Source organism: Taudactylus pleione, unplaced genomic scaffold (assembly GCF_031769625.1).
Source record: "Taudactylus pleione unplaced genomic scaffold, aTauple2 ptg000053l, whole genome shotgun sequence".
Classification (NCBI taxonomy): domain Eukaryota; kingdom Metazoa; phylum Chordata; class Amphibia; order Anura; family Myobatrachidae; genus Taudactylus; species Taudactylus pleione.
In genome coordinates, this window is record NW_028284455.1 from 41,537,302 (window position 1) to 41,565,139 (window position 27,838).

Below are 27,838 nucleotides of genomic sequence, written 5' to 3' on the forward strand. Positions count from 1 at the left end.
GACCTAACATCTCTCTCACAAAACAGAAGTCTTTATCACATCACTCCGTAATCACAGTGCATCGCAACAAAACTGCTGCATGTTTCCCAGGTAGTGAGAGACTCAAACTAGCAACTGACACACCTTATATTAGCCTCTCACAGGAACTCTGAAAAATAATATAGCCAATTAGTTTCTATCCACCAGAAAGGCCAGTAACCTAGGACACAAATAGTTCACTTACAACTTTTCCTGTGCTTTTATCACATATCCTCGACCTGTGGGGTGAAACATCTGTGGTTCATAAACAAAATATATGGAACAAAGCTTCTGCATTGTTCCAGTTGACTTTCGGGGCTATGTTCTACTGAGAATTTTTAAAATTTTGCAACGCCAAGAACCATCTTGTTGTTCTCCCCTTGCTCTCTTTATTTTCAGGCATCCATTTTAACGGTGCATGATCAGTAATCAACCTGAATTTTAACCCCAAAAGATAGTACTTAAGTGTATATAATGCCCACATTATTATTGACAATGCTTCTTTTTCAATAGTGGCATAGTTTCTCTCATGTATATTTAATTTTCAACTTAAATAAATAAGAGGATGCTTTTCACCTTCTTTGTTCTGAGGGCCTGATTCACAATGGATCGCAAAATTGGGTATGCACACAGTTCAACTGTGATAGTATGCTAATCCATTGCGATCACAATGTAAACTCAGCACTACATAAGGCCGGCCTAACTTTACATTGCACACATCCATAATACTTAGCAGAATAGTGAAACCATCGATACAATCGAGTACCATCGCAGTCTCAAGCACACTTGCACAGCCCTGACCTTACTCAGAAATTGCTTACATGCTTACTCACACTATCGGGCCTCAGGCTGCATAAACTATCGCAGTGGATAACTTAAACATGCTCCTGTCAGTCAATCTGCATGGGGTCTGCATTGCCTCTGCGATCACAGTCCCTATCGCAATAGCTATTTTGAGTGCGCACACTGCGATGCATACACATGCATAGAATGCAACAATCAGCCAATTGCATGCACAATTGCAGTTGCTTACGGTAGAGAATACGACCCTGAGACAGAACAGCACCTATCATTCATTCACAAATTCACATTCACATGTTAAGTGTCATGACAGGTTGGGTGCACAAAGCTAACTTTGATGCCTGAAAAGCCTATTGTGCTTCAGGATTTCATTTAAACATAACTGACTGTTTGCCTTTGGTAAGGTCAGTTAATGGGACAGCAATAGTGACAAAATTAGATATAAACCTTCTATAATACCATGTGATTCCTAAGAAAGCTCTCACCTGCTTCTTCTTAAGGGGTCATGGCTAATTTTGTATTAAATTTGTATTGACTCATTTACTAAGGGCTTCACTTCTTCCATCCCTAAGCAACACTTTTTTGGCTTGGTTGTCAATCCTGCCTCATAGATGGAGTCCAGCACTTCTTGTGCCCTGGGTAAGTGAGACTCTAATCAGGACTATATATAGCAACAGGTTTTTTTCAGCATATGACATATGGTGCTATATTTCCAAGTGCTAATTTCTATGTCATTTATCTAAACTGTGATTTTATGGCTCCAGTATATGAAATGCAGTATGGTGTTATGTTTTCAAGTGGTAATTTCTACAGTATGTCTTTATGAAATACACACACACACACACCATCCTCACTGACTCTGATCCCCACATACTGTACACGCTGTTCACACCATCTAGATGAAATATGATTCTATTCTAAAAAGTTTTATTGTTATTAAAATTATATTATTGATATTATATTACTGAATCACATAAATTTATTTTTGAAGCAAAAAAAAAAAAGTGTTTACACCGAGACTCAAACCCTAAATGCCTGATGTGATGTGCAGTCACCTTAACCCTATGCTATAACACCTACAGGTAGAAGCAGCTGTCTTTTACCTTTTACATAGTGAAAATGAACTGAAACTGACAGCTTCTATTATAGCGGTCTAGTTTCCAGCTAGAAATATAGCAACAGTTTTGTTTTTTTCAGCATATGAAATATGGTGCTATATTTCCAAGCGCTATTTTCTACTGTATGTCGTTTATCTAAGAATGTTATTTATGGCTCCAGTATATGAAATATGGTGCTATATTTCCAAGTGCTATTTTCTATTCTATAGGATCTTTTACTGTATATGTAGCCAAAGTATGCAGGGCATTTTGTAAGCCTGTCTGTCACTGCAATGGGAGGCAGCTTACTGTACAGTATCTTCCTCTCCAGCTTTCTACTTACACAACTGCAGTATACTTTTCTAAAAATGCCTTTCTGTCTGAAAAGTGGTACTACACTATATTTCAGCCTCCTTACACATGTCCCGACATGTATATCTTGGTGGGGCTTGTTATCTGATGCCATGAATGGCAGGCCATGGCTCAATTTTCACAAAGGTTTATGTAGACACATCTATAGATGACTACATCATTGAGATAAGTAGTATGTATTGCACCTTTATAGATTATTTATTCTTGGTTGTTATGTATTCTATCTTATGTGTCCATTTTAATATATATATGGGGACCATTGTTACTTATAGTTCAAATTAGAGGACCCGCTGAGTGAATGAAAGTAGATTTCAGGTGCCTCCCAATTTCAACCAGACATACTTTGGGTTGTGCTTAATTTTTGGATACTATGTCTCCTTGCACTAGCCATGGATTAAGATAGACAAGGATGCACGATCTATCTCTTTCTATTGAGGAATAGATGATTGCGCACATGCAAGATGGATCGGATCTCTCCCAAAGGCCAGTCCAGGATGGACCCAGATAGAAGGGACACAATGTAAGCCACCTTGGATTTGGGAGAAGCGAAATTTGCTGATTGGAGAGTAAAATGTACATCACACTGATTGAGGAAACCTCTGCACAGCTTCGGATTTCCGTCAAACTTATTGGGTGACGGGAGATGCAGTTGGAATGCAGTGGCTGGAGCGGAGATGACCGGAGAGACTGGCTGATTAGTACCAGTCGGCATGTTTACAGTGACCAGAGATGCCTGTAGATTACCCTGACAGAGCGACATCTCCTGTAGAAACTGTGCCAGTTGTCGCTGCGAGGCTTCCAGTTCCTCCAGGCAGTTGGCAATACCTTGGAGAAGGTCTGTCCTGGGATCCTGTCCACTGGCCGAATCCATGAGGCCAGTGCAAACTGTCACGTGTGTTACGGGTGATTGAGAATTTGGACCCGGGTGGAACCAGGAGAGGTTTTGAGAAGAGACTTCTGGTACTCAAAGGACACTGGTTTGAGAGGAGTGTTGCTCATGAGTGGCCTGCTAGCAGAGAGTGGCTCTGATGGAAGTGTACCCAAAAAGGCTTGCGGGGATGGACAACAGGTAACTGGATAGCCAGGGAGGAACACCGACAGTCATGATATTTAAGCAGGAATCCCTCTAGGGGTGGTTGCTGGAAGTAGCGCTGCTGGCACACAGAGGGTTAATGAGGAAAAATGGAACCTGAAGCAATCAGAGACATGAGTAACTGGGCTAGGATTAGGTAAACAGCAAAGGAGCTCAGAGAAGTGCACCCAGCTTGCACTGGGAATAACGTTGCACTGGCAAGAAAGGACTGCACCTCAGCCCTTAAATACCCAGAGGAAGTGCATCATGGTTGCTAGGACTCCCAAAAATGCTCTGACCGGATTGGCTAAAGTGTGTCACCTGATTCAATCCAAGATGATGCCCATGTAGTGCACCAGCACTGCCACAGTGACCAATACTCACACCAGCATCCAGGACACTGTGCCTCCAGGACCCCATGGCATGCAGTGCAGATCTCCAGATGCCCACGCCTCCACCATAGGGACCCTGCCAGAGTGTCCAGACAAGTAAGGTTAGCTGACCCTGGCCACATGCAGCCCTGGTCATGACAGACATGAGTATAGCCAGCATCTCCTCCTAGGCACATGCTAACCCTGTTGAGTGCTACTTGCAGACTTGTCCATATCCTGCTACATTTACAGTATGCAATGATCCATAAACATCTCCAATACACCAGGCACCTTGGAAAGCAGAGATCATAGTCTGGATAATTGTCTTCAACTCCTTGTTCACCATACAGTAGGGGTAATCTGTGATGTAGCTGCTGTCAGTCACTGATTGACTAGGAGCATACCACACAGTGATGATGTCCCTGCGCAGTGTTCACTAAGCCTATCAGTGATTGAAAGCAACTGCATCATGGGCCTCCATCTATTCTATTGACAGCTGGGAGAGCCTCATAGGACTGCTACCAGGAAGGTAAGTATTATCCCACTGTCCTGGACCAGTTTGTTTTGAAGCCTGTAAAACCCAGTATTTAATGTTTACAATCATGGGTATTTTTGGGACTCAAAATTGTCTGGGATCCTGGGATTGGCTTCCCTACCAGGAATCTAGGGCACACATGTTTCCCATTTACAACTTTTCCTGTGCTTTTTTCACACTAGTTTAACACTGTTATCCTGTCATACAAATTGGAATTAATATGCAGAATGATAAGACTGATATCTTTAAACACACTAATAGATGATAATAAACATGCATGACAAAACAATGAATGAGTGAGACTGATAAAATATTTCTTACCAGTAAATAATGAATATTATTGAGGGGACAGTACATTTCTAATGAAATATCACAAATACTGAATAGTTAAACATTAATACTTTCAAAATTTCAAGGAAAATGAAACAGACTCAATATTAAAGATAGAAAGGGGGAGGGGTCTTCGACTGCACACCCTAATTTTAAACATATTAAGAGGTGAGAACATGCTGACACTTGTAGTACAATGCAGGGGACAAAAAGTACAGGTGCACACCCAAAATCTTTCAGGCCACTGAGAGCATCTCCTGCACGCCTCTGTCATTTTAAAAAATATGTTGCACCACCAAAATACTTGTGTGAGCAAAACATGGAGAGCCCAAGTGGGGTAAGCCATTTTGCAATGATTTCCCTGAGTTTTTCTAAGAGGTTCCCAGCGGTATGCCTCTTAGTGAAACCGGTGATACACAGAGTAGCCTGCCTCGGAATGAGCTGGCATTTGTTAGATGCTGCTGCTAGTGACGCTGTTTGCACGGTTGGAGGCAATACACCTACCCAGTGGGCTGTCACAGTCATGTAATCTTTAGTTTGCCCTGTCACACTTGTCCACATATATGTGGTTAAGTGGACAGTGGGCACAACGGCATTTTGGAGGACACTAATAAGGTTTTTTTTAATGTCCTTGTATAGACTTGGAATTGCTATTCTAGTGAAGTGGAATCTAGAAGGGACATGGTAGCGGGGACACAGGACCTCAATTAACTGTCTAAAACCCATTGCATTAATGGCGGATACTGGACACACATCTAATACCAGCATAGCTATTATGGTGTCAGTAATCCACTGTGCAACTGGGTGTCTGCTGTCATACTTGTTCCCCTTTGCAAAGGATTGTTTGACAGTCAATTGTCTTTTTAAACTACTAAAAGTAGTCTTCTTCCTGGTCCCCTTCTGGGATGAAGATCCACTCACAGCAGCAGCAGCAACAGGCGTAGCACTCAAGGATCCTACTAAGGAATTATGGATAGGAAAGGAGTCAGTCATTTTTATGAAATTGGATGCAGGACTCCTTCTGATCATGATTAAGGATGTTGATGATGATGCAGGTGTTGGTGGTGAAGATTGCAGGTGCTTGGATCTAACAGAGAGGAGGGAGCAGCTAGGTGACACTGGACTGATTGTTAAGAAATTTTTAGCCCAAGTTTATGAATTTGCAAAACACTTCAATTTAATGAATGAGCTGCAAGTGACGTAACCGGGTGGAGGTTCATAGACGGTTAAGGTCCTTACCTCTACTCACTCTTGCTTGGCAAAGGTTACAGATGGCTTGACAACTATTGTCCGGATTTGGGTGGAAATAATTCCACACATGAGAAGTAGATTTTTTAGTCTTTTGCCCTGGCAAGACAACAATGGGCTTTGCCTTTGTCCTACCATGAGCAACAACTGTTGCCTGATTTACACAAACAACATCCTCATCATCATCAACATCTTCATCATCCTTGTTAGCGCCAACGGTAGAAATATCCTCCTCAAACTCCTGGTGCAATTCCACAAATGCATCCTCAATTTCTACATCAGCATGTTAACTTGTGCTGCTTATCCCCACATTTGCAGAGGGCACACAAATGGTGGAAGGAAGATCCTCTTCAAGTACAGTATTAGAAAGGTCAGGTTCACACATGGCAACCGCAGACACACTTGGACTCTCCTCTGGGATCTGTGACTTTTCTGAGCACACAGTTGGTTCAGGTGCCTTAGCGATTTACATTTTTTTCACACTTCTACAGGGAGAAGGGCTTACATCATCATAAGATGCAGAGCCACCAGTCATAAATAAAGGCCAAGGCCTTATCCTTTCCTTGCCACTTCATGTAGTAAATGGCATATTGCTAATTTTTTGTTTCTCTGAAGCTAACTATGCTTTCAATCTTTTTTCTTTAACACTGTAAAACATTGCTTGTTTGATTTTGTTGTAAGCCCTTGGCCATCGGCCTTCATATATGACGTTGACGGCCTTGCATCATCATCATGACTGCTGGCAGCTATTTCAAGACTAGTATGTGGTTCCTGCTCTCCTCTCATTTGATCGTCCTCCATATCAACAAACTTACACTGCGGTCTGACCGGCAGTGTCACCGAACAATATTTTTTTTTACACTGTGGAAGAGCACCCCTGAATGAGGCAGCAGTCCCTTAATGAACAACACAGACAGCACCCCTTTTTGATGGACAACAAAGCACCTCTGATGAGCGTGGACAGACCACCTGCAGAGTCACAAATACGTAGATGATAAACTGTGGCAGTGTCACCGTACAATAATAACGCAGCTAAGTTGCTAACACACACACAAAAAAGCACATTTTTTTTAAACTGGGGAAGAGCACCCCTAATTGACAGAGCAGCCCCCCTGGACAACACAGCATCCCTTTATGGACTCCAGCCCTAGTCTGATGGGCAGGACAAAAACACAGCAGCAGCCACAGTTAATTGACAGGACAAGTGACATAGCACTTGCAGTACCCACTGAAGTTAGCCCCCCTTTATATACTGCAGCCTAAGCCCCTTTATGGACAACACACCAGCAGCCTTCAGGCCAAGACCCCGACTGGACACACACACTGAGTGACTGACAGTGACTGACTACGTCTGCTAGCTTCTCTCTCTACAGCCAGAGTAAAAATGGCACCAATTGTGAGGAAATTTATATAATCCAAAACCCGCAAGAATCTGACAGCAAGAGGATGACATTTTGCCTCGTTTTGAGATCTGAGTCAAGCAGGAACACCCGAGCCTAGCTCGGTTCTCGCCTCGGATCTGGAAGTTCGGAAGGGTCCGGTTCTCAGGCTCATCTCTACTCATTAACTGAGCTGCATCTTTGTGTGCAGGCTCTTGGATTTGCAGAGCATCTCAATACAATTCCTGGTGGCTGGACATTTACAGATTTTTGCACAGCCGCTGTGTACATCTCTAAATCAGCCCTTAGTTCTTGAATACATTAGTGAATGGTACATAATCAATAATGGGAGGGACAGTTATTGTAAATCAGAAAAATTAAGATTTTGTCAGGCTCTTGTGGTCATCTCATCAAAACATACTGTAAGTTGACCAACAAATATCAGTTTAAAGGAAGCAGACTCTGCAGGCAGTGCATTGGAAATTGAAGAATGGCAACATTTGGCGCAATCAGTTTAAAAGCTCTGTTAACATATTCCTTGTAGATGCAGGGTACTGAGCAGAAGTGTAATTGCAGTGGGAGCAGGGGTGCTATTTTTCCAAGTCCCAGACCACCTCTGGTGCTCTGAAAGCTGCTGGGAAAGACTGGGAATATGAATTGGGAGCACTACTATGAGACATAATATGAACTAGGGCATCAGATCAGGGCATAAAAAGGACACTGCAAAGAGAGGTGTCTCTCTAGAAGCATTTGGGTGAGGGTTCCTTAACAATGTTGGTTTTGGGCCCACAAAGTTCTTGTTCTAGTTATGTCCCTGCACACAACTCTCAGTGATGTTAAGTCATATTCATGTCAATCGCATCCCACTTACAATTGAAGAGGTATAACCAGAGCCAGGCTTAACCAATTTGGTGTCCTATGCAAGATTTTGGCTGGTGTCTACTAGCAGATAATGTGTAGACATACAGATCAATTACCGTATATACTCAAGTATAAGCCGAGTTTTTCAGCACATTTTTTGTGCTGAAAAAGCACCCCCTCGGCTTATACTCGAGTGATGCCCGCATGGTACACAGCTGAGTAGCGTACCATGCGGGCCGCGGTGCAGACTGTGTCTCTGTGACACGGCTGCACCGCGTGTGTAGAGCTGACCGGACGGAGTTCGGTCAGCACTACACACTGCCAAACACACAGCCGCCAGAGCCGGCAGCTGTGTGTTTGTTGTAATCAACAGTCGATGAGAGTCTGTCAGACTCTCATTGGCTGCTGCTGCTCCCACTGCGGGAGCCATCTTCCGGCTCCCGCAGTGGGTAATGGGAGAGATGTCATCATGATGACATCTCTCCCATAATGCAAAGCGGCCAGAGGATCCAGTAGCAGCGTTGGGACCAGGAGCGGGGTTTCAGGTAAGTGTTTTTTTTTAAATTATATTACATCTCTCTACTGGGGGCAGTACCAGGGGGGGATTACTACTGTGGGCACTACCAGGGGGGGACTACTACTGGGGACACTACCAGGGGGGTTATTACTACTCTGGGCAGTACCAGGGGGTATTACTACTGGGGGCAGTACCAGGGGGGGATTACTACTGGGGCAGTACCAGGGGGGGATTAATACTGGGGGCACTACTAGGGGGGGATATTACTACTGGGGGCACTACCAGGGGGGTAAAACTACTGGGACAGTACCAGGGGGGATTAAAACTGGGGGCACTACCAGGGAGGGATATTGCTACTGGGGGCACTACCGGGGGGGGTATTACTACTGGGGGCACTACCAGGGGAGTATTACTACTGGGGGCACTACCAGAGGGGGAATATTACTACTGGGGCTCTACCAGGGGAGGGATTACTACCAGCAGCTGCTGCATTTCCCACCCTAGGCTTATACTCGAGTCAATAAGTTTTCCCAGTTTTTTGTGGTAAAATTCGGTACCTCAGCTTATATTCGGGTCGACTTATACTCGAGTATATACGGTATGTAAAACTAAAAAAAAAAATAGAGAGGTTTGTGAGTAAGTAGTGCAGTTCTGTGTATGGGTCCAGCTGACGCGCATGCAGGGGGGTTCTGAGTACTTAAAAACGCCCCCTGGCTGCTGATCTATCACTGCAGCTGACAGATATATTTTTTCTGCAGACGGATGGCTGCAGCTACCTATCTCTTCATATTCACATGACTAAGAAGTTGGTTGAATCTACGGGGAGCTGCAGAGCATAGCTATCTATGTATGTGTCTGTATTTGTGTCTGTGTGTTTCCCGGAGGGAGGCTGGATAAGTGTTGTGATGTGGGCTCTTGTAAAGGACATAGGGAGAGGTAAGAGGACAGGATAGAGGAGCACATGATAAACAGGGTGTGATAAATATCAAATGGAGAGGAAAATGTCAGGATAGAGGGTGGCATGACAGGGTGTGATGAATATTACATGCAGAGGGGAAAGTCAGGATAGGGGAATTAGGGACAAGTTATGTGAAAAAAGATATCAGGATAAAGAGATGGGGGTGGATGCAATATAATAGATTAGAGGGGAGATGGGTGGGAAATAGGGGTACATTGGGATGGTGGAAAAAACAGGACATAGGTAGATGAGAATTACCCACATGCAATCGTAACCAAGTATTTGAACATCCCCCTTTCAAAATCCTGTATTTGCCATCGGTTTAGTGTCTATTCAATGCAATTATATATTCCTGTAGATCTAATCAGTCTAATCTATACCAAATGCCCCATGAATTGTTCAATAGTCAATACAAGTCCTAATTAATAGATGGAAAATCTTGTTTGATTTCTTCTTGATTATGAGTGTTTTCCAATGAAACTGAGAGTGGCCTGTGTCCCAGTGAACAGATACCTAGGTCTCTGTGATGGTAGACTGTATGAAGAAAGCACAATCAACAGAAACCTCTGGGTCCGTATTGGATAATAATATTTAATAGTTCACAAATGACAGAAGTATGCAAAAGAAAAACAAATCTATAATAACAAACAATTTACAAATATACTCTTGATTGATAAAACTACACAGAGTGCTTAATGTGATAATTAGATATCATATACTGTTCACTGCAAAGTTTATAAAGCTAATGGACATATATGTCTCTAAGCTCCAATTTAGTTACTGTGATTTGAAAACGGACACTTGGGAACATTTATATACAAGATGGAGTCAAAAAGATTTTCAGTTTCTTTATTTGGACAATTCATGGGGCACTTGGTGTAGATTACAGTGTATTCCGCCAATACACCACTTATTGGAAGCACCACAACAAAGGGAAAGTTTTATGAAATATCCTATACAGTATATAGTTATCAAGTAAGTGCAACCATCAAAAGAGGGACATATATTATAAATACTCATATAATAAAGATTTTGCTATTGATGGCTTCACATGACTTCAGAACTTTCAAGATTTTAATTGCTTTCATGTTAGGGTGATTGCAACGCTGCCTTTATATTCATTTGTAGGACTATATATATATATTTGTGCCAAGGTCATTGGTATAATGGTGGAAGGCCAATACATTTCTCCTAGGTTCCTAACTTATGTGTTCTAAAAACCCCAGTAAATTGTCTGTGTTGATGTTAACAGCTTTGCGGGCTTTTTGGACAAAGCTGGAAAAGGGTTCCTGGGGTTTATGAATGGAGAGAGAGGACGGGCTCCATTCATTAAGCCCAATTCAGGTTTTGGAGCTTTTAGCCTCACAGGAGGCTAATTAGGGCTTTCAGCTGTGTGGCTCTCAGGCTGATCAGTGGGAGACACTCTGCATGCAAGTTTTAATGGTCTAGCTCTTTGCTTTACTTCTCGGTCTTCTTGCTCAAGCTCTTTTCTTTTCAATTTTCATTCACTCTTTCTTCTGCCAGCTCTGCGTTCTTTGAAGCTGCGGCACTCATTCTGACTGGGAGATCAGACATTCAGACGTGATGACACGACACTGACGTTGCTCTAGCCTCTGACTCACTCATTGACAGACAGAAAGCAGAGCGATACAGGGAGCGCAGGGTCATAGTTTCTCTGTCCCCCACTTGCAGCATCTGTCAGAATGATCTAATCAGAAGCTGCAGGGGGGGAGAGGGAATAAGAACCTATGCTTCCAGCATCGCAGATCGGATCCATCACTGCTGCATGTGCTGGTTGCTGGTCCGCCCAGCTGAAATTGATAATTAGATCATTATATCCAGCCTCAGTGGTGCCCCACCCTGCAAAGATGATGCTGTAGGCATTTGCTTATTCTGCTTATGCCTAGGGCTGGCTCTGGGCTGTTTCTAGCCATTCAAAGTTCAGTGAGGGTATATTGATGGATATGTTGTCTATTCAGTTGGACATAAGCCTAAATAATCCTTTTTTTAGGTATAGTATAGGCCTGGTGAACTGATGATGATGACGATGATGAGGACGACGACTAGTAGAAACAAAAAGCCATGCCAGATTTCCAGTCAACGCTCCATCAGGCCCTTTATATTTTTCAGTAGTGGGGACATTTGTATTTAATAAATGGTCCAGTTATGTTTATATTTATATGTGGGAAATCCATTTTTCAAAACATACAATGCTGCCTTTTATTTTTTTATTGTTTTTAATCAAAAGTTAACCTGTCATCAGAGAGATAGATGATTATCTAGTTAATCATAAAAAAAATTGCAGGTTTGGTGGGTGATCTTAAAACTTGAATAGGGTCGGCAAAACCTTTTAATCAAGTTCTTATATGTTTGCTGAATCTCGCTACTGCACAGCATTGAAGAATATTTTCACACTTTCTACATTAATAATAATAATAATTATTATTATTATTATAAATGTGCTTAATTTTTTTTCTAAATTCTTACAGATTGGTCTGTAATACAGTTGTCTGAGTTATCTGTGTTATTATGGTGCATACACATAGTCAGATTTAGCAGGAAGATATAAATGATAAAGATATTGTTTATCGTTAGACCAATGACGGACGATGCGCAGGCATGGATGGTCGATAACGATGACGACCATCGCCCGTGCATGCAGTTAAACCTGGTCGATATCGACCAGGTTACCAGAGATCGTTGATAATGGGTCGTTTAGTCGTTGGTGCTGTGCTGTGCTGGATGTTCGATAACGATCATCCAGCACATGCATGACGATCAGATAACGATATCTTTATCGTTGCCTGATCTGACCTTGTGTATGCACCATTAGAAACACTGATTGAATTAGTTTGAATTACTAATGCAATTTCAGGTTGGTTGAAGCGTAATTGAGTCACATAAAGATCTTGAAACAACTCCTCAAGATACTTTGGAATCTAGGATCTTATTCCTAGATGCTGCAGCATCCATGGGCATTTAAAGTGGGCATCTCAGGGCTTGCACATTCATCCGACGCACGATAGTACACAAGGGGAGAGCTGAAACTAATATTTGCATATTATCACTAGCTGCAATAGCATGCACTTCTGAATCAGTACTGAAGTCACTTGCTCTTTTTTATATGTTCTCAACTCAGAACCAGCCCCCTATGTGTAGAATTTGGCTTTTAGCTTTTTTTGAAAGGTGGCTAAATGCAGAAGCAAGAACCACAAAGTATTTCTTGGTGGTCTTGAATAAGAATAGACAAAATACACACATTTGCCTTTAAATCACTTTCTTACAATTTCAAAAATACTCAAATTTTTGGCCATTTTTGGTCATTTTTAATGTTTTTGGAGAAAGTAAGCAAATTAATTTTTTTATTTTTCTGAAAATTCAGGGCCTGATTCAGAGATAGCCGCTAATGTCTGCATGGCTGCAATTTTTTCCAGGGATAATATGTAAATGCTAGTTTCAGCCCTCCCCTTGTGCAATAGAGTATGACAGACTGTGCAGGCTCTGAGACGTCCACTTTCAATGCTTGTGGACAGTACAACTCCACCAGTGGTTGTAAACACCCCACCATCGACACTTGCAATGCCCTATGGCTGGTGCAATGTCTGCTTCTTAAAATTTTCTAAATATGGCCTGGTTGTGGATCTGCATTTGTGAACACAGCCATGTACAATGACATGCCCGTGACACTCCCATAACACGCCCATGAAATGGCCTTTTTTTGCATTCACTTTAGCCAACTTTCTAGACACCACCAAAGAACACTCACGGTTTTCGGCTGCCAATTTAAATAGGAGTGATTCCATATGCAGCAACAGTCTCTGCATAACCTCAGTGGTACGCATGCACCGTAGGGGTTTACAGGACTTTTTGTGCATGCACAGTAGCAAGTAATCTGAGCCGACCTACATCTCTCTGGAGAGATCCCTTCTCCTGCTGAAATTTGTCTGCACACCTGACACAGCAAGTCCCTTTGTGGAGACCGGAATACATTTTCAGTCAAGCGGCCCGCGCAGCTCGAACACAGACCACTTTGCATATCAAGTGGCACAAGGATCCAGGCAGAGCCGTCTAGTGCTTTTAACAACTGTGACACGGATCGAGGCAGAGCTACTAAACTATTGATCATGTGTGTCTGCCCACGGGATATCCCGCAACGAGACTCTGTTTCAATTGAGCGTGGTGACACACAAGACTCACTCCCTGTGCCGACTGCACATTGAATGAGGGCACAACTTCCTACTGCCTGAGTACACGGGTGTACCCATTTTCATCCTTTTGTATGCATATGGGACAACACGCCAGGATATCCTATAGACGCTGCAGCCTAACACTTCAAACGGGTGAGCTCACTCCTACTTCCACAGACTATCTTTTGAAATTAATGCCGGCATAGCAAAATATCCTCCTAAGGCTGTTTGGTTATCTCACACTGCCAACAAGCACAATCGCTGTGTATTGTCTCCAAATAGATAAAAATGTATCAAAATCTGCCGATATATACACAATCAATTGACTTTTTAATTTATATTTCCGTTTTTATTTTTATTTATATCAGATATTATTATGAACAATTTATTATTTTTATTTGATTATATTATATTGAATTGGATAATTATTTGTGTACAAAATTTCCCTTTATTTATTGGTGAGATTTTATTGCCTATATGGTTTTACATACTGTGAATAATTTTATATGGAATAAACTTTCTAGTTGTTATTGATAAGCGCAGCCGATTATTTTTTCCTTTAATGTATTATGTGTACGCACCCTGTGTACAACTGCTGGTGTCATCGCGGCGGTACTAATTGCACCTTAGCATCCTCTGCACGCAACTCTGCATCCTTCTGCTGGTGTCATCCCAGCGACACTGTGCGCACCTCAGCGTCCTCTTGCCAAGTCATTCTGCGCTCAAGGCAGCAACCAGCCCAGAAGCTGCTACTGGCCCAAAGACCGCACCACAGCTTATTGGCCCTCAGGCCTGAACCAGCTCAGAGGCTGCTACCGGCCCAAAGGTCGCACCTCAACTCATTTGCCTACAGGCTTCAACAGTCCTGTGGCTGCTACTGGCCTAAAGGCCACACCACAACTTATTGACCATCAGGCTTCAACCAGCCCAGAGGCTGCGACCAGCCATTGCATCACCACTCATTGGCCCACAGGCCTCAACCAGCCCAGTGACTGCTACTGGCCCAAAGGCCACACCACCACTATACGGCCACATCTAGCCAAGATACTCCAGCCCTCAAGGCTGTGCAAGACTTTTCCCCCCACTGTTTGCTCTGAGCCTAAACAGCTGTGTTCAGCCTGTGCTGTGACCAGACCACCATTTAGCATCCGCAGCCAATTAGAATTTTTTTAATATAATTAATGGGCTCACGATGACCCATTCAGGAATGCTCAGTCCCCTCCACATAGATAGCATCTAGTACATAGCCAGCACATGACCAAGAGGACCATCAAGTACCGCATCTCCGCCTCTCCTGAACACAGGCACCTATCGGATCCATCTTGCTGGTGCACGAGCGAGTGGTGACGTCATGACGCCAGGCCGTGCATGCTCATTTGTCAGTGAAGAGCTAAGGTGCTGTGCTGTGAGCTCACTGCACCCGGAGAAGGAGGACACCGCAGCTCACTGTTGCTGACAGACTACCAACGTGAGCCGCCCAGCCTGTCTGTGTGTTTGGAGAAGGGGAAAGAGAGTTTTTAAAAACAAAAAGCAATATAATGCTTTGATTTTCTCCGTGAGCCAGGCAAGGTATTTATTATTATTCTGGGTAGCAGCTTGCAGGGGAGGTGGGGTGAAATGCATGTTTTGGCGTTAACCTCTATTTTTAATCATTATTACTAATTTTCTCTCATAAAAGGCCTAAAAGGGGCATCTTTTGTAGGAATATATTGCTCAAATGCGGCATCTTATTTTTTTCTACACCATTCTTTTATTGGCAGATGTAAAAAGAACAGTAACTTCACCTCAATGTCTGTGCCTTAACCTTTCCTGTAACTCCCCCTCAGTGTCACTGTAACTCTCCCACAGTGCCACTATCCTCACCCTCCCTGTAACTTCACCTCAGTGTTTCTGCACTCACCCTTCCTGTAACTCCCTATAAGTGTCCCTACCCTCACCCTCCTCGTAACTTCACCTTAAATGCTCTGCCTTCAGCCTCTTTGTAACTCCAGCAAAGTTTCTCTGCCCTCAAGAGTGGCAAATTGGGGATGTCACAACAACACGCGCCCTTGTGGTAATGGGTTGGAACTGGGACCACCCATTACCAAATTTCTAGCTTCGCCTATGCTGAGGAGGGAGAGTTGCATAGCCAGCTCCCCGCACCCTGCTGCTCCTGCTGAACTGACCTACGAGTAGACTGTCACCCCTTCACAGTGGCGCTACTGACACTGTGCAGGGAGACATTACAGTATCCATCCTACACCACTGCTATATGGCCCCCACACCGAGGGGAGGGGGTATGGCTCCTGCTGCCCTGGGGCAGAGGAAGCAGGAAGATGGCTGTAAAAGGGGAGATCAGGGAGATGGCTGGGGGAGTGGGAAGCAGAGAGATGCCTGGGTGAGTGGGGAGCAGGGAGATGGCTGCTTCTGCCCCTGCACAATTGGGAGGATGGTTTCTGCTCTATGACAGAAAGGGGGGTTGCAGGGAGATGGCTGGGGGAGGGGGTGCAGGGAGATGGCTGCTGGTGATAAAACTGTGTATTCACACATAGTGAATTCATAAATATATACATTGAATTAATCAATGTGGCCACAAAAAAAACCTGTAAAGGGGAGGCTTTGGTACCAGAAAGGGAGGTGCCAATACAGGAAAGAGGAGGAGTCATAATTAATCATTAAATTCCCCCCCCCCCCTAAAAAAACAGTCTGGATCCACCCCTGGATACACCCTGAGTGACTGGCAAAGTTTGTGGGCACAGTAATCTGAAAATTTAACATGTCTTCTACAACTGGTGCAAGATGTTCTACTCTCAAACTTACAATTTATTCTATTAGTGCAGGCAGCATTATTTGCATACATCTGCACAGTACACTAATTTTTAAGATACATCACTTATAAAGTACTTACGTTCTGATAACAACCATGAGGCTGTATCCAAAAACACCAACCCCAACCAAGAAGTAGGACAGCGGCAGTCTGAATTTTAACCAGCCAATTGTGCGTTGGTTATTGTAGAAACCATAGAACAGAACAGAATATTTGGCATATCCCTGGCAATGGAAAGTAAGAATAAATGAGTGATCACAAATTTCTATAATTATCATGTTTCTTACCTTTTATTACATTCCAAAGATCTCACTCTAAACTGAAGAAATTATAGTTTTGTGATGTACTTAGCAGAGAAGATTACAGAGCCTCCAGAGAGGAGTTTAGTGATGTAATTAACTTGACAAGTTAATTCACAACATCAGTTACTTTAGGTGTTATTGCTTAGACTGTACAATAGTAATGTAATTGTTTTTCTACCACGTTGTAGAGAAGTGCTCTAATGATTATTAAAACACTCCAGAAAATGTACTTTTGCCAGACTATTATACAAAAGATCTCTAAATAATAGAAAATTATAAAAAAAATACAAAGTACCTCAAAATCCCAAAGTACAGAGAAATCCATGGCAGTCCTTTCTTCATTTCTAGGCACTGTCTTTCGTGGTAAACTGCCATACGGTAGTCCCATTAAAATCTGATGAGTAAAAATAGTGAAAAAAACAGCATAGTGAAAAAAAACATACAAACAGCAATGCATTGTAGAAAATACACCATAGTCATTTGCAGTATAATGTGTAACATATGTATAATGTATAGTTCAAGTGCACAGTCTTGAACCTGATCCCTAAAGGAGGGGATGGGCCCAAAGGCAGTGGGGCCCACTGGGGGATTCCCCTGTACCCCTGTGGGCCAGTCCAACCCTGCTCATGGATCACAGTTGCGAAAATATGCAATTGCTGTCCAGGTCTTAGAGATGCTCAATGAAAGCATCTCACATCTGCTGGTCACACACAAAACCATAAACATCGAATGCAGATGAGGTGGCCATCAGCCTTCTGAGTAAGTCTAACATGATGCAGACTCCAGGCAGGTTCTCCTGCTGCGAGCAAGGATTCAGTAGCTAAATTATGCATGCACTACAAGTACAATGGTTCGACATGCCTGCAGTTTTCTAACCACTCCCCATTACCTCCCCCAAATGCTGAATACCTGTCACTCACTTTGCAAATTAATCCTCTCTGTGAGTGAATTTGCAATTACATGCATGTGCAATGGTGAACAATTGCTCAATCTGCATAAATATTGGTATTGCATCCATCCCTGAATCAGGCCCAAAGATGACACCTGTGCTCTGCTATGGGCATCTTAGTAGCTTGGTGCCTGTATGCTTCATACATGTGTGCCTGGGCACATAACCTGTTGGAAATATGTGCATACAGGTGCGGTGGTGTGGCAGAGTTATGTGCATACCAGCAGAATGCCTTATCACTACAGACACCCCAGTAGTATGGTTTAATCAAAGATATGTGATGTACACCTGTACTCATTGTGATACACTTGTTATGATGGAGCAAAGCTTGATCAAAGTAAGATGTGATACAGTTCACTAGCTGGTGACTGTATATAGCATGTTGGTGGTGGTTCAGGATGCTAGAACAGCAGTTAATACACCAAGTCTCTCAGAGATATCCATCTACCACTGTGTCACTCTCTCACATTAAAGACAAGATGGCCTCACAAATGCTTAGTAGTAACTTCAGAGGCCATCTTGGAAAAGGGAATGAAGCTTTCCTGGAGGAACAAAATGGAGTCTGTGCAGTGGCACACTCACTTATCAGCATTTTTTTTTACAGTTTTTTGTACTTTTTCTGCACTTCCCTGTATTTTTCTTGCAGTTTATTTGTTTGACTACACTGAAAAGGATCACCTAAATAATATGATAGACTGCTATTGAAAAAGTCATAATTTCAATGTTTTACTACGTCAAAGGAGAACAAAAATAATACATTTATATTAATTTGTTCTTTGAAGTAAGAAGGTTGTGAAGTTATCTATATGCTTAAATGCAAGCTTTTACATTAGATCAAAGAGTCCCTCTCTTGGCCATTTAAAGTATATGAAGGAGTCAGGGGCATTTTAAGAGAGGAGGGGGCACGTGTGCAGACGCAGTATGGGCCCCCTCATCTCTCTGGAGGTGCAGCAGTGCAGTAGATTCTGGCTTAGTGTCAGAATCTACTATACATGTGTGGGTCTCCGGGAAAATGTTCTGCGCGGTAATTTTTGCTGCTCTGTAGCACCGGCCCGATAGGTAAGTATAAGAATATATGGGTGCAGGGCACACTCTGCATCCATTATAGATATGCCCCTGGAAGGAGAACTGTGCACTTTAGGGAAACTCAGTAGTAATAATAATACAAGCTAGATGATCTTGCACTTTATTATTAAAATTAATTTATATTCTATTTTATTCCAGTATGTTTTATTCCAGTATGTATGTTTACTAGAGTCGAAAGCTCACTGGGGCTTGCGGCAGATGAGACCCTACCACAAGGGTCTCGTTGTAAGCCGCGATGGTCACAACCATCATGACCATCAACCTGGCCGCTCACTAAAGCTGTGGGTGGTCACCCACAGCCTAGCGAGTGCCCAGGAGGCCAGGCCAAAAAATAGATGCGGCCACTCTCATGCAGAGTGAGCACTCGCATTTTGAGCAAAGTTATTACAGTTCCACCTAAGTCAAGTGCTGAGACTACTACATTGCATACAAAAAGTAAAAAAGTGTAAAAGTTTAAATTAAAATGCTATAATTGTCGCAAGATAGGCCACAAGGCATTTGAGTGCAAGCAAATGAATGTGAATCCTGTCCAGAGCAAGAAATGCAACAGGAAAAATAGGTCAGCCATGAGTCGTAAGGTGCCTATCCACTAGAAGACAGGCAAAAGACTGCACGATTACGACATTGTAATCATGCAGTCGTTTGTCAGTCTGTGATGAGCTTGCACTGAACAAGCAGTCATTCAGTGTAGGCACATCAATCATCTGCAAACATGCTGAACCTGACGTTATCGTCAGGTTGACCAGCATGTTTGACCAATGATAGATGTCTAAACAACCAGCGGGAATGCGCATCGCTGGTCGCTTTAGACATTTTTTAAACAATTATCAAACGATTATCGAATGATCGAGCAATAACGATATCATTATCATTCAATCGCTCATTTTAATCGTCTAGTGGATAGGCACCTTTACAGATAACCACAGAAAAGATTGTTGGTATATCAATTCAAGTGAAACAAGGCATTTCAGCTGCAATTAAGTATGGTTCACCACATTAACCAAATGTGACCCTATCACAATTAAAGGGATTGGCAGTCAGGTGCTTATAGCTACAAAAGTTGGAACAATTAAAACCCACTTGAAAGTTGGTAAAAGAATTAAAGTCACAGAAATGTGAGACATGCTTTATGAATCAGAAATGGGAACAAATCTTATAGCTATCAGTGTCAGGTTTCAGTCTAGGATCAGCCATTACTAACCACAGTGCCAACTTCCCCTGACTTCTCGTGCGGTCAGACGTCAGGTGCGGCGGCGAGTGACGTGCTGAGGATTATGCCTTACGTGCACTTGGACATCCATGTGTTGCTCCGTGACTTGGTTACCGAGGTTGCCGTCATAGGCGCAGCCATGACAGTCTTCATCATCTGACTGACCCTTCATCCAATGTAGCATGGTTGTTGTCAGCTGACACTGTCCTCCAATGGACTGCTACCTTGAGGTATATTACTGGGCTCTGAACAACAGGAAGTTGCCTGTACAACGTAGTTTCTACTAGTGTTTGCTTGCCATCACTTTGTTCCAGGTTCCCTTGCTATTCTGCTCTCAAGTCATTTTTACTTATTCTCCTATGCCAGTGGTGCATCTGGATACCTTGCCCGCATACTCTGTACAACATCTGAGTACAACTACAATGGCACTCTCCTGTACCAGCGGTGCGTCTGATACATTGCCCGCACACTCAGTACAATATCCAAGTACAGAATCCTTGCTAGTGCTTCTTTCAGAAGTACTCTCCTGGGCCTCATCGGTGTTATTTCCCTCCATTTCTGACCTGTATCAGATACCTGACCAAAGGACCGCGACTTACTTGCTGGGTGCATCTTAAACCCGTATCCCACTTGGAGTGGTCACTGGTGAACACCTCCCAGGAGGTTAGCCACCATGCCTTTGGTCAATTCTTGCCAACATCCGATACTTGTGGATGAGGAGGACATACATCCAGGCCTCCGATTCCTTTCACAACCTGGGACCTCATCTTTCAGCTCCTCAGTAGGAGATTCTCCTGAGCCAGTCGTGACACATCAGTGTCCTTCACTTATAGCCAGAGTTCACTTCAGTAAATGAAAGTGCATTGTGTGAAAGAAGAGTGACAGTAATAGCTATAGGCACAAGGTGTCAGCAATTGTACATCCTTGATACACAGCACTGTTACATGATAATGACAGAGTCAAAGTCACTGGCACTGCAGCAAAGAAGATTTGGTCACCTTGGATATGATAGCATTCAAAATCTGCAAAACAGGATGGTCACAGGAATGTCAGTGACTAACACAGGGAAATCCATGTATGTTAGAGCTGCATAGCAGGAAAAGAAAGTCATAAACCATTTCCCAAGTCAACAAGCAGCGCTACAAAATCACTTGAGATATTGTAGTACATTGAAATGTATGTGGTCCAATTGAAATAAAATCAGTAAGTAGATACAAATACTTCTTGACATTCATAGGTAACTTCATAAGAATAACACAAGAATGATACATGTATATGTCATACAGTATGAGAGAAATCTGAAGTAGTAAAGAAAATTGCAGACTACAAAAGTGTTATAGAAAATCAGACTGGGCACAGAGGGCCTGATTCAGACCCGCTCACAAGCGCATATCGCTCGCAAGTGGTTCAATGTCTGGGCACTGTGCACGCGAGCCCTGCAGCGAGTGAGAAATTCACTCGCTCCGGGGCTCGCTACAAACAGGGCAGCTGTCGATGTTGATCGACAGCTTGCCCCGTTCTGTAGGTTGGGAGGGGGGCTGGCTGGACAACAGAGGTGTTCCTGAAGGAACACCTGCCATTTATAGGCGGCCCTACTGACATCACTCGTGAGGTCAGTAGTGAGCTTCTTGCTCTATTTGAGCAGGAAGCTCACTGAGGCTTCCGGCAGATGAGACCCTACCACAAGGGTCTCGTCACTAGCCCATTGGTCGCGATAATTGTGAACATCACCTGGCTGCTCGCAAAAGCTGTGGGTGGTCACCCACAGCTTAGCGAGTGGCCAGGAGGCCGGAGCCAAAAAAAAAATGCCCATCAGCCTTTGGCAGTGAGCAGGTATGAATCAGGGCCAGACTCTTTTAGAGGGGGTGAACACCTAAACTAAGAGGTGGAATCTTTCTTAAGAAAATTTGTAATAGAGAATCAGTTGAATTTTACCTATACTAAACAAATGGTGTAAGTGAACAAGCAAACTGTACACTAGTGAAGCAAACAAGATGTATGCTGATTGACACAGGCCTAGATAAACAGTTTTGGGCAGAAGACAACAGTTTATCTCAAATATAGTTCTCCCATTGTTGCCCTAAAAGACATATCACATATTGAAGTCTGATCAAAGAGAAAACCAAGTGTAAGACATCTCAGAACTATTGGAAGTACTGTTTACTTACACATACTAAAGGAAAGAAGATGCAAGATTTATTCAAAATCAGTAAAGTGCATCATGCTTGGCAAATGACATGAAAGCAATGGATATAGATTATGGACTCCAAGTACCAAAAAGCTTTTCAAATTAGAGATGTTGCAGTATATTCAAGGAAACAACACAAGCTGTTGAAAAGCTGGAAGTTGATATACAGATGTGTCACTGGAGATGCCAGCTGCTGGAGATGTATCTGAACGAGAAGCTACCAAAATGGAAGTTCAACCAAAGAAAAGCTCTTTTGCAAGATCAAATATCAGTAGACAACCTAAGAGGTATGATGAGGAATACCTGAATTGCATTGAGTGAGTCTCTGCCATACCACCGCAACTGTATACATGCATTTCCAACAACAAAAAAGGGCACATATAGAGAAAACATGTTGATAAACATAAAACAAAAATAAGATACACAATGACCTGAAAACATAGTGCTTATAAATCCAGGCCCTCATTTAATTTGGCCAAATACACAAACCCCTCAAATGTATTTATAAAATAGGCAGTAAAATAGTACAGTGTAAATTAGAATGCTACACAGGGAGGAGATTTATCATAATGTTTACCTCACCTTAGTATATTCGTTTCAACTGCCAACTTGATTTATATTGTAATTATTTCTCATAACCTGATCTTAATTGGTTTAGTATCTGTTAGAAGTAGTAAACTGATTGGAACACTTGTTAGCATGCTTTTCAGACCTATAGAGAGTACTAATTACTTGTTAGGAGTATAGGCTTGGTATGTATTTATATAATGATCTACAGTATATACTCCAGGAAGTGAAAATAATTCATAGTCTTTCACCAGATAATGAAGGGACTCCTCACAGGCTCATCAGAAATACATAGCTGAGGTTGTCAGGCACTTTGACTTAAAAATGTCTCCTGCTGGTAAATGTTAACAGCCCTCTATGTGTTCACAGGCTAAAGTAACCGTAGGTGATGAGCAGACAAATGGCAGATCCTATAGGTGTTGATATAGGTGCCAGTGGTGTTTGATCGAGGTCATTAGACAAGACAGACAACAGTAGTGGACTTGGGTTGGAGGCCATGCGGTGAAGCACCTCCGGCACTACATGGTACCGGCAGCATAGGGAGACAGGAGACAATGCACAGCACTCGCCTATAACATAGACAGCAAACCATCTTCACAGGGTTCTGATGGTGTTTCGGCATTACTGCTGTGCCTTCCTCTCCTTCTCTCATCCTGAGTGGAACAGTCTCCTCTGCATTGCAGCGCTGATCGTCAAGCTCCTATGTTCTTCCGGGTAGAGCGCGCTCTAGGGGCAGGTAGCGGTCACGTGATTCGGAATTCAGGGAAATTTCAGTATCATGCAGGAGATTGAGTGTGGGTCCCAATGCATTTCGGCCCTTTAGGATGAGAGAAGGAGAGGAAGGCACAGCAGTAATGCGGTTCACCCCCCACCGGCAACACCGCAAAACCTGCTGTACCAACCACGGAGCTACACTCCAGGTTGACGCTAAGCGGACCACCAGGACCAGGTGTGCCGCTTGTTGCGTCCCTAGAGAGAAACCCGGCAAACTCCAGACAGCCTGAAACAGAGACTCCAACATACAGGTACCCCCGCACTTGTGTTACCCCACACAGTGCGATCATCCTCTTTATACCCATCGCTTCACTTGTTGAAGAAGTGACTGAAAAGGATCAACTCAGGTTGGGATGCCACCTGTTGACTTCCTCTACTATATCACATAACCATGTTACCAGTTTACTTATTACGTGCATGGGATTCACCTTCCATATTACTGTACCCATATTTTAGTTACCCCCATTGTGACTTTGACTAGAAACTAGAGATGAGCGGTTTGGATTCTGTGGAATCCGAACCGCTCCGAACTTTGGGGATCCGAGTCCACCCGAACCCTGTTCGGGTGTTCACCGCCTGACTCGGATCCCCGTTCAGGGCCGAACGGCGGCCGCCTGATGTCAGATTCTCACTAGAGAATCCGACATCAGGGCTCCTATTGTGTAGGGCAGAGCACTGTGATAGCGGTCTGCCCTACACAGATATAAACACACAGCCGACAGCGGCAGCTGTGTGTTTGTTACAGCAGCCAATGAGAGCCACACAGACTCTCATTGGCTGCTGCACGGAGGGAGCCGGCTGGAGCTCACACATGAGCTCCGTCTTCCGGCTCCCTCCTCAGCGTGTGACAGCAGAGCGGACGGCGCGGGAGCGGGGATTCAGGTAAGTTTTTTTTTTTTACTTGTGCAAGGGATGGGGGCACTACTGGGGGGGGTCTGCTACTCCAGGGGTCTGCTACTGGGGGTGCGGGGGGCCAAACTACTGGGGGGCCTGCTACTGGGGGGGCTATACTACTGGTGGGGGTCTGCTACTGGGGAGGGTCTGCTACTGGGGGGGTCTGCTACTGGGGGGGCCATACTACTGAGGGGCCTGCTACTAGGGGGGCTATACTATTGGGGGGAGGGTCTGCTACTGGGGGGCCATACTACTGAGGGGCCATACTATTGGGGGGGCCATACTACTGGGGGGGCTTACTACTACTGGGGGGGCCTACTACTGGGGGGGGCTGCTACTGGGGCAGCCTACTACTGGGGGGGCCATACTACAGGGGGGCCATACTACAGGGGGGGCCATACTACAGGGGGGGCTACTACTGGGGCAGCCTACTACTGGGGGGGGCCTGCTACTGGGGCAGCCTACTACTGGGGGGGCATACTACTGGGGGGCCATACTACTGGGGGGGGCCATACTACTGGGGGGGCTGCTAATGGGGGGGCCTGCTAATGGGGGGCATACTACTGGGTGGCATGCTAATAGGGGGCATACTACTGGGTGGCATGCTAATGGGGGGCATACTACTGGGGGGCATTCTACTGGGGGCACTGCATAGGGGACCCTACTACTAAGGGGCCTGCATAGGGGGCACCACTGCTGGGGGAATTGTGTAAGGGACACCGCTACTGTGGGCATTGTGTAAAAGGGGCACTACTGTGGGCATTGTGTAAAAGGGTCACTACTGTGGGCATTGTGTAAAAGGGGCACTACTGTGTGTCGTAACATAAATAAGAGACACTACTTTATGGTGTAATGTGAATATGGGGCACTATGTGTGGTGTAATGTGAATAAGATTGTGCACTGTGACTCCTTGGGCCGTAGCCCACTATGTAAACAAGTACTGTGATTCTGCTGGCCGTACCCCACTGGGTGGGTGCACTACTTTTCATTTCTGCCACTGCTGTGTGGCAATGTGTCATAGATGTGCTTTATACTGTGGTGTCTGTGTCGTTGTGCCGCTGCTCTGTCGCTTAGTAACCAGTCAGCTCACTGCAACCTTTGGCCAATAATGTTGAAAACAATATTATAAGCTGTGATATGGTCTAAATTGACTGGAAATTAATGTTATTGAGGTTAATAATACTCTAGGAAGAAAAAAATTTATGTGATTTTAGCTTTTTTTGTCAATTTTTGTAAAAAAATCCAAATCCAAATCCAGTCACCGCAGTTTGGCAAATCCAAATCCAAAGCCGGACGACGAATTACAACCAAATCCAAGTCCGGCAAAAATGGTCCGGTGCACATCCCTACTAGAAACAGTATAACCTATTGTATTTTGTTGTGGTTGTTTTACTACATTAAATGCTGTGTACTTTCACTATCTCTAGTCCATAGTGTGTATGACACATCACTACGTCACATGGTGTTACGCCCACTGTGTTGTACATATTACTCGAGAATCATCAGTCATATACTCCTTTAAATACAGTAGACAACACCAGTACAGCACCAGGGGGAGCGCATTAGATTATTATTGTGTATTGAAATTTGATTACATAGTGTATAGTTTCTCAGGGTTTAATTGTAACACATATTGACCCTCAGAAGTTAATTAGCTTGTGCACTCCTAATAGGAACAACCACTGTTACATAAGTTAAGGCTGCATTCTGCTGCTATAACATCTCCAGAGAAACTCTCACAGCCCTTCTATTTCTGATCGGCTACATATTGTAATATACTGCAATATAGGTGTAACATTATTTCTTCAGTTTAAACAGCACATTTTAGTAATAATCATAACATTGTGGTAGGTAGCGAGGAAACGCTGATGTACGTAAGTTTTGTTCTGCTAAGCAGAGCAGCAGGTTAGAGGAAGCCTCCTAACCCCCTTCCCCCACCATGGGACACAGCGGCCCACTGTTGGTACAGTGCCTGGAAAGCTGGACTGTTCTGATAAAATTGGGATGGTTGGAAGGTTTGAGTTAGATCCTCTTCATTCCATAAAGACATTCCAGCTTCTTGGCAAAACAAAAAACCCTATATATACGCTATAGTACTTGTCTCATTGAGGGTCCCATCACAAATTACAGGCTGCAAGTGGACATCCCTTAAAAGGGGAGCACTTTTATTTGTCAGCATGTGTGATCAATCTATATACATACTTACTATTTACACCACGTTACAGAGCATCCAGGTTCTGCTTTTATAATATATCAGCATAATTCACATACACCTAAGTTCATTAATACAGTACAGCTTTTGAAAAAAAAAAAAGGTACGTACCTCTGGTATTACAACAAGTCCAAATATTAGACCAAAGAGCACTAGGTTCACTCCATACATCCATCTCAGGAATATAAAATATGAGGCAACAGATGAGCCAAAGTGACCTTAGAAAAGGTAAAACAGCACAAACTAATACAATGAAACTGTACATGTACTATATATATGTGTGTATATATATATATAGATATAGTCGTTGAGTTTGGTTTGCAGCGACTGGCGTGTTTTTGTTATATGAAGATGTGTAAAACCATTGTAACACCATATGTATGTATAATAAAGTGCAATGTGTAACAAAGTGCTTATCTGGTATAAATAAATAAATACAATAAGTAATTTATTTCTACATAAAATAAAAACACGATATGTAGTAATCAATTACTTATACTGCATATATTTTTATCTTAAATTATCGTGGTTGATATTGTATTTATTTATTTATGTGGTTGGGAATATAATTATACTGTAAATTCTTTTGCTTATACATTTGGGGTATATATCGGTTAGGCGCTGTTCCATACACATTCTCTACATTTTATGGGAAGATTTAAAAAAAATATATTATAAATGTCTTGTATTGTTCTGATGGTTTTTGTGGTCAACAGTCTGGAGTAAAAAGTGAATGGCAGGTGAGGCACTGCCTCCTCTGTCTACCTTTTCCGCAAATCCCTAATCAAAACACACCAAACTTCCAGCACTATTAACTGCTGCACCTTTGTATTATGCCCACATGAACCCTTGGGTCCATATATGTATGTGTAAATCTGGCTCTGATACTAGCAGTATCCCAGCCATATATATATATATATATATATATATATATATATAATCAATTCATATAAATAAAATTGTAACTTTCAGCCAGATTCAGAGATGTATGCAATGCCAATATTTTTGCAGTTGAGCAGTTATCGGTACACTGTGCATGCAACTAAGTCACACTGCGAATGCGCCTAAGCATTTTACCATACTGTCTGTGTTCCCAAACACAG

At 43.2% G+C, this 27,838-nt stretch overlaps 1 protein-coding gene across 1 annotated transcript in view; it reads right to left on the reverse strand.

Moving 5' to 3' along the window:
• Positions 1 to 27,838, reverse strand: part of LOC148535402 (transmembrane channel-like protein 2) — a 155,272-nt gene that overhangs the window by 71,139 nt on the left and 56,295 nt on the right. Inside the window, exons 7-9 of the mRNA XM_088462677.1 lie at positions 26,847 to 26,953; positions 17,150 to 17,248; positions 16,634 to 16,776 (exon numbers count right to left, since the gene is read on the reverse strand). Coding sequence (XP_088318803.1) covers positions 16,634 to 16,776; positions 17,150 to 17,248; positions 26,847 to 26,953 — 349 coding nt within the window. The remainder of the gene's footprint in view (positions 1 to 16,633; positions 16,777 to 17,149; positions 17,249 to 26,846; positions 26,954 to 27,838) is intronic.